The sequence below is a fragment of the Aplysia californica genome, unplaced genomic scaffold (assembly GCF_000002075.1).
Source record: "Aplysia californica isolate F4 #8 unplaced genomic scaffold, AplCal3.0 scaffold00054, whole genome shotgun sequence".
In the NCBI taxonomy this organism is placed as follows: Eukaryota; Metazoa; Mollusca; class Gastropoda; order Aplysiida; family Aplysiidae; genus Aplysia; species Aplysia californica.
Genome location: NW_004797324.1, coordinates 1,472,837 through 1,480,595, shown reverse-complemented (window position 1 = coordinate 1,480,595; position 7,759 = coordinate 1,472,837). Strand labels below are relative to the sequence as shown.

The 7,759-nt window shown below is 37.3% G+C and overlaps 1 protein-coding gene across 1 annotated transcript in view; it reads right to left on the bottom strand.

Annotated features, from left to right (window-relative positions):
* The window catches only part of LOC101855406 (short transient receptor potential channel 4), a gene marked incomplete in the record, with an annotated part of 381,687 nt that overhangs the window by 25,830 nt on the left and 348,098 nt on the right, over positions 1–7,759 (bottom strand). Inside the window, 3 exon segments of the mRNA XM_013079509.2 lie at positions 386–525; positions 2,607–2,750; positions 5,741–5,975. Of these exon segments, the coding sequence (XP_012934963.1) occupies positions 386–525; positions 2,607–2,750; positions 5,741–5,975 (519 nt within the window).

Below are 7,759 nucleotides of genomic sequence, written 5' to 3'. Positions count from 1 at the left end.
GGGGGGGGATAAGAACTAGTTTCCAGAAAATAAACGGTTTCTTTTGGTTCTCTACGGACCAAGACATTCAAAGAAAATGAGTACTAAAATTAAGAAACAACACAAAAGAAGAACAACAAAAAACAAAAGCAACCAACCAACCAACCAACCAACCAAACAAGCAACCAAGCAAGCAAGCAAGCAACCAAGCAAGCAAGCAACCAGCCAAAGCAAGCAAGCAACCAAACCACCAACCAACCAAGCAAATTATCAACCAACCAAGCAACCAACCAAACAACCAACCAACCAAACAACCAAATGCCAACAAAATAAACAAACAATAAACAAACAAATAAACAAACAAATTAACAAATTCCAAACTGAGTGCGATGTAATAAACACCAACCTGCAAGTAAGCTAGAAGGCGAAGCGTGAACGTTGCTATATAAAGAGAATTTGTGAGGAAGTCTAGAATGTTCCACATGTCATGAATGTACTCGATCGCCCCCTCGTCCCAAAGCTGCTTGATCTCGCTCCACATTAGACCTGAAAGAAAGAAGAAAATGTCTTTTTAGCTTAATTTAATTCGAAGAAGCGTTTTACGTCTCTTGCAACACAGATACAGTCGAACCTACTATGAGGGCCACCTGAGTTAAGATAGACAATCACCTTTAGAAACGGCCACTTACTCGTTTGCGTATTAATTTTTTAAAATACATTATAATGGCATTGTATTTTACGGTCACCTGTCTAAGACGACCACTTTTCTCCTCGAAAATAGGTGTCCGTCTTAGACAGTTCCGACTGTAGTTCAGGCAAGCGCCGAAGATTAGACGTGTGTATAAAGCAGTTACATTCATGGTTGATTAAAATAAAAAAGGTGAAAAGGACTACAGCTGTTTGACAGGAAAGAATGAGCAAACCACATCAAAGCACCCGCCAATGTCATAGACCTGAAAGCAAGAAGAAGATATTATTATCGTTTGAGATTAATTCTAACGCATTAATTTTGTATGAGCATGAACGTAAGGCCCCATCCCCCTTCTTTTTCCCTGAAAGAAAACTAAACATTTGAAATGCTGAAAGCAAAGCACTTGACCGCAGGACAAGAGACATCGATAGATAGATAGATAGATAGATAGATAGAATGATAGATAGATAGATAGATAGATAGATAGATAGATAGATAGCTAGATAGATAGATAGATTGATAGATAGATAGATAGATAGATATGGATAGATAGACAGACAGATAGATAGATAGATAGATAGATAGATAAATAGATGATCAAGTGTCTCTATGTGCTGGGAATCTATATCTCACAAATTACTCCCGGTATTTCTCTGACAGGCAACGTCAGGCCAGAGTAAGCCGACTCTACAAGATCTAGATTAAATCGATGGAGCAGTAAAATGTACAACCAATCAAAGAAGTGCGTCAGGTTCTCCACACAAGACAAACCCTGATTAACCAAATGAAGAACTAAAAACAATACAATACTTTGGTCATATAAAACGTTACCACACCATTATGAAGGATATACTCGAAAGTAAAATGTGGTGTAAAAGGGCCAAGGGGGAAAAAAGAACGACGAGGACCCATAATAACAAGACATTGACTGGCCTTAGTATGACAGTGTATGACGACCGCTAGCGACCGTAAGCATTGGCGGGTTATTACATGTCAACATCTGAGCCAGAGATGACATTTCCAGACTCTTGATTGACCATTTGCTACCTCAGAAGTACAAAGTTCTATCTGCACTGCATCTAAGTTGGAGAAATTCAGCGTTAAAAAATCTGAGTTTCACAAGCCTAACTTTTTCGAATGCAATTCTTTGAATATCTTGATAACGATTCCATATAATCTTACGATTTTGATATAGACGAAAGGACATTCTAGTTTCTGACCTCATGGTCCTAATAGCTCAAAACAGCCAAAAATGCCTCATAGAACTTTGTAATTCTAAGTGGGGTAATGTCGTGTCTAGTGTCTTTGTGTAACAAGGGATTCTGAAGTAGCGAACCAATCGATAAGACAAACAAATCCACGGTACCGGCTACGTAGACTAGTATGACACAATCCACAAGGGAACTTGCAGCTATCGTTACCATTACACATTCACATCTGAGCCAGGTAAGAAACCCCCAGACAGCAGATAGACAACTAAGCAATAAGAAAAACAATGTGTCCCGACACAGTGGAATCAGGCGCTCGTCAATTTTTGGGTATTTGGAGCAATAGGCATCAAGTTAAAGACCTTGCTTTAAATGTCAAAAAATCCTTCTATCTTGAACAAAAGCAAGATATTTTCGATTGAAGGAGGTGGAGGTCACCGGGTTCAGAGGCATAATTGGCCACAAAAAAAAGGCTGCCAAAGTTTGGAGACTTCCATAGCTTGAAAGTCCTTAAAAACTGAAAATTTACAGTTTTTGTTCCTCTAATCAACAATTTTTGGTAAAATCCACACATAAATGTGTATTTTAATAGACATAAAAGATGTTGAGACAAAACAGAGAAAGATTTAATAAAAATTGCCAAACCAGCAGAAAAATGCCGGTTTATTGGATTTCAGGATTTTGACGTGCGCCTGATTTCACCACGATGCCTCTCAAATCCACAGTACCGGCTACGTAGGCTAGTATGATACACTCCACCAGGGAGGCAGAGGAGCCGCGGAGCTCCAGTTTGGCGCCATTCTTGTCCACATTGTTCTTGTTCCCGTAGATGTTGATGACCTCCACTCGCTGGGACACCATAATCAGGAGAACTGGGAGAGAGAGAAATAAACCTCACAGCAATGAGAGAGAGAGAGAGAGAGAGAGAGAGAGAGAGAGAGAGAGAGAGAGAGAGAAAGGAAAGAAAAATGGAACTTGACATATTAGAATTATTTCTCTGATGTCATGCTATCCCTTCTCTTTTATCTCACGACAATAGTGCGGTCATAAATTCGTGGCGTAACTTTTCCTGAAATATCTATTTAACGGGTGAACCAATGTAACCCATACTTTGTTGAACTGTTTGCATCAATTTGTCTTAACTTAGTCATATTTTTCCCACAATAACTGAAGGTAAATATTTAAAAAAAATTGTTCACAATGTTCACAAATGTATATAAAATACTTTAAATCTCCTTCACGCGAAACATGGGGTTGTTCACAGCACTTCCCGCTTCTCACACACATTTTGCATTCGTATATGGCCTACGTTGCAGCTCACCAATTATACCTTTTAATGGCTTAAGTTGTTACAAGAAATTAATTTTACATAGAATACATTTTGCACTAACGGTTCTCCAAACTTTCGTTCTATGATGGACTTGCTTTTAAAAGCAGCATTGGCCCTGCTATAAACCTTTTAAAATTTGCAGGAACCATCCCTTTGGATTTTTAATTACATGTAGGCCCTAGTATTAATTTATCAAGGATTTTTTTAGATATAGCTAACAGGTGTTTACAAAAATATTGATCTGGTAAGACAAAGTGATACAAGTCATTGTGCAAAAGCTGGAGAGTCTTTGTTCGAAAGTTTAGGAAATATTAGATAATACGTTGGGCCACAAATTTTGACCGCACTTATAGTCTTGATTTCTCTCTTAAATTGCAACGATAATTTAGCGCACTTTTTGTGAGGCGTGTTTACAATTTTTGCTAAATTGAGCTCATTCAGCTGCGTGGGGGCATAAAAGTTATTTCTTCTTCTTTTTCTCCTCCTCCTCCTCCTCCTCCTCCTCCTCCTTCTTTTTCTTCTTCTTCTTCTTCTTCTTCTTCTTCTTCTTCTTCTTCTTCTTCTTCTTTTTCTTCTTCAGAGAAGCAACATTTTAGACGATTAACACAGAGTTTCCCACAACTCTTGGTAAGCCAAAACAAACCTTATCAATGGAGAACACTCCAACTGATCACAGTAGCAGATACGACCTTTTAAACCAGGGATCTCAAATCCAAATTACCCGGGGGCCGCTATAAGTAGTGTGAGGGTGAGTCTGTGCTGCATCAAGCATTCCACAAAAAAAGGTTTCAAGTATAATTACAAAAAAGTTCAGCTGATCTTATCATCTCAATCTATATTAATAGCAGTTCAGATCATGAACGGTTTTTCGAACCACAACTTTTGTTACTAACTCCTTGCTGTCAGAGGCCTGGCAGCGCATTCTGTTACATATCTCAGCCACGTTTGGGCCTCACTAAAACTTAACTTGGGTAAAAAAGGGACCACAAAATATTAACTTCCAGTGGGCTTCCTTTACTAGCCCGGGGGCAGTGAGTTTGAGACTCTTGTTCTAAACAGTCGAGAGAGGGAAAAACGAACATTTTCCCAGACAAAAGCCCTTGGTTTTTAGTGAGAAAGAAACTAAATTATTCAAAGGACACATGAAACAATTTTGAATAGCATTAAATCTAAACGTTTGATTAAATGTTAAAAAAAAGATAAATTGATTCTAAATAATGTGAACACTTTTCTCCTCTATTTTTGTGTTACATGATTTTATTGGTGTTAATGAAATTGTTCTAATGTTAATTTTAAGTTGCCGAGGCTTCAAGAATTAAAAATGCTGAAACTAAAAGAGCACTACCAAACTGCTCATAGCCATTGGTGAAAATCAAGTTATAATAAAATGGTCAAACTGTGACAATCTGTTGTCTTCCAGAATTGATCTGGTAATAACAGAAGCCATTTAAGTCATCTTAATCCTTGTTTCTTCTATATTTTACTTTAAGAAATATTCTCCTCCGCATTTGCATTGGTGGTTTGGCAGACAAACTATTATTATTATTAATATTATTATTATTATTATTATTATTATTATTATTATTATTATTATTATTATTATTATTATTATTATTATTATTTTTATTATTATTATTGATTTTATTATTATTATTATTTTCATTATCATTATCATTATGATGATGATGATGATGATGATGATGACGATGATGATGATGATGATGATGATGATTATCATCATTATTATTATCATCCTCACATTATTATCATGGTGTTGACGTTGTTCTGGTTCAGATAGCTAGGTGTCATCTATAGAGACTAAATTTCATGATGATTATGAATATAATAATAATATTATATAATTCTGTGACTAAGAAATTATTAAAAAGATCTAACTTTTAATTTTTTCAATTCTGCCACAGACATATTTCTCGGTACACGGAGCAGTTTCCAGGCCTGTGCATTTTGTTGTTGATTGGTTTTAGTTTCTGTAGGAATTCTACAGCACTTGCAGCACATATTGGTCATATAAGTGCTAACGATTAGCGATGTTACTAGAAGCGACATACCAAAAAAGGAGAGAGAAGGATGATCATAATATTAATACTAATGTTTGATATGAAAGAAGGAGCAAACCATTCAAAAGCACCCATAGCCATCCAGCCACTATTTCGTTTTTTATAAATAGAGACGGTGATGATGCACCTTTCTTACTGCTGCTATTGATGAGGATGATGATGATAACGATATTGCTGCTGTTGCTGCTGGTAATAATGATGATTGTGATGATGATACTAACTATGCTGTTCCTGTTGCTCCTGGTGATGATTAGGATGATGATTATGAGCCTGTTTTTGTTGCTGCTGCTACTGCTGATTATGAGGATGACAAGGATGACGTGTATGATGGTCATGAAAACCCTAAGAAGCTTTTCTCCTGCAAAAGCTGCAGCTGCTGCGGATAACACAGTTACGACGACAGCAATAGCAACATCACAAACGATTCATCTAGAAAAAGCTGTCGTATACTAACAGAGAAACACCAGGTAGGAGGAGCAGTGAACGATGAATTTGATGAAGGGCTTCGTGACCAGTTGTCCCACGCTGCTTTTTGGCGCCATGAGGTAGACCAGGGACAGGATGGGGAACATGATGCCGATGACCCCCATGATGGTCAGTTTGGCCATCATTGACCGGCGCCGGAAACCAGGCAGACCCTCGTACCAGAGTGAGGCTAGGACCTGCTGGCAGTTTGGGTGTGCCACGAACTGGGGATTGTAAGAGAGTGGGAGAAGATTACTAAAGGAAAGGGTTGGACATATTATTATTATTATTATTATTATTATTATTATTATTATTATTATTATTATTATTATTATTATTATTATTATTATATTTGTTTTATAAGAGTAGTAAAGTGATAGTTTTGTGTGGCGCATGTGTATGGAAGTGTGTGTGTGTGTGTGTGTGTGTGTGTGTGTGTGTGTGTGTGTGTGTGTGTGTGTGTGTGTGTGTGTGTGTGTCTTTGAGTGTGTGCCTGTGTGTATGTGTGTGTGTGTGTGTGTGTGTGTGTGAGTGAGAGAGAGTGTGTGAGTGTATAAATATATAAATATATACTTATATAATATATATGTATATAATACGATAGATATATATTATACAATGTGATCCCAAAAAAGACTTTACAACTTTTTTCCTGAATATCTCGAGCAAAAATTCATTCAAAAGGAATTTGTTTGATATAAAATCCACGAAGAAGAAACATGTTTTCAAAACGGAAATGGCTAAGAGAAAAAAAGCACCCAAAAAACGCAAAGTTCACCAAAGTTTTAAAATCTTGTAAAGGAAGTGGTGAAGAGATTAGTTGACCTTTTTCTTTTTTTTTTCCTTGACATTAATTTTCCATCCCTGTGACATTTAAACAATATTTAATTTCTTTTACAGAGTTTTAAAAACCTAATGATATTATGCAGAAATTCCTAGAAACAGTGTTCCACATTCCCTCCTTTGGACTCGACACATTTTTAACGCGTCGTTCGAAATGTTCAGTGGCGCCCTAACACAAGGACCTGTTAAACCATGAGTTTGTAAAGCCACATACACTGTAAATGTTCACTAAGAAGTGGCTTTTAGAGACAATAGAGTGGGGTACCCAATAGACAGCATTTTTGGAGTCAACATATCCTCTCAGGGTGAAAATGGGCTTAGCACTAAACCAAAAGCCACCAAGGAAATTATCCCTCTTTACAAGACAATCGAGGAATCATGAACATATTGCCATGCTCTGATCCATGTCATCTCGGCCTAGCGAAGATGAACATGGTATAGTCGTAGGTTAAGATCTGCCATGAGAATGCAGACTGTTGATGTGTAGGAAAGTCCTAGCTCCAGATCTTCTACGGGCAGACGTCTTATGGGACTCGTCTACTGAAATCTGCACTCTGGTGACGTTTAAGGGGCTGCGCATGGTGCGTGTTCGACCTGAAGTGGTCATTTTTTAAAGAATTTTTTAGTTCTGAATCGCTATAGATCCAAACTGACGGAACTTCTCTACTCATGACGCCAAATGTCTTGAGGGCACCTAAGCATTCTCTCATGCCGTGCGCAGAATTTACGAAATGTCAGGGATGGTGAGTTTGTGGAGAGGTAATGTTCAATACAAAAAGCTCTCTGCTCTTTACTAAACGTAGCCATGATCTCAACAGGCAAACAAAATTTGGGGAAATAATATCTGCGGACTTCTGTTAACTTGTTAGACTGCTGTAGCTTGCAATATGGCGCGATTGCTGCAACTTTTAGTGGTAGGCCTAATGCGAATTGGTGCGTCATGGTATGAAAATGGCGACAAGGTTGAAAATGGGTTGTTTTTTTAATGGGCTATTATATAGAGCAAAACCATTCAACGGACTTATTTAAAATACATATCAGAAAAATTCCTTTTGGCTTCCAAACGTTATGTTCAAATCTGAAACGCAAAACTTCAGTATGGAGGAAGATATATACAAAACAAGTTGTAACGTTTTTTTTTATCACGCTGTATATTATATATATA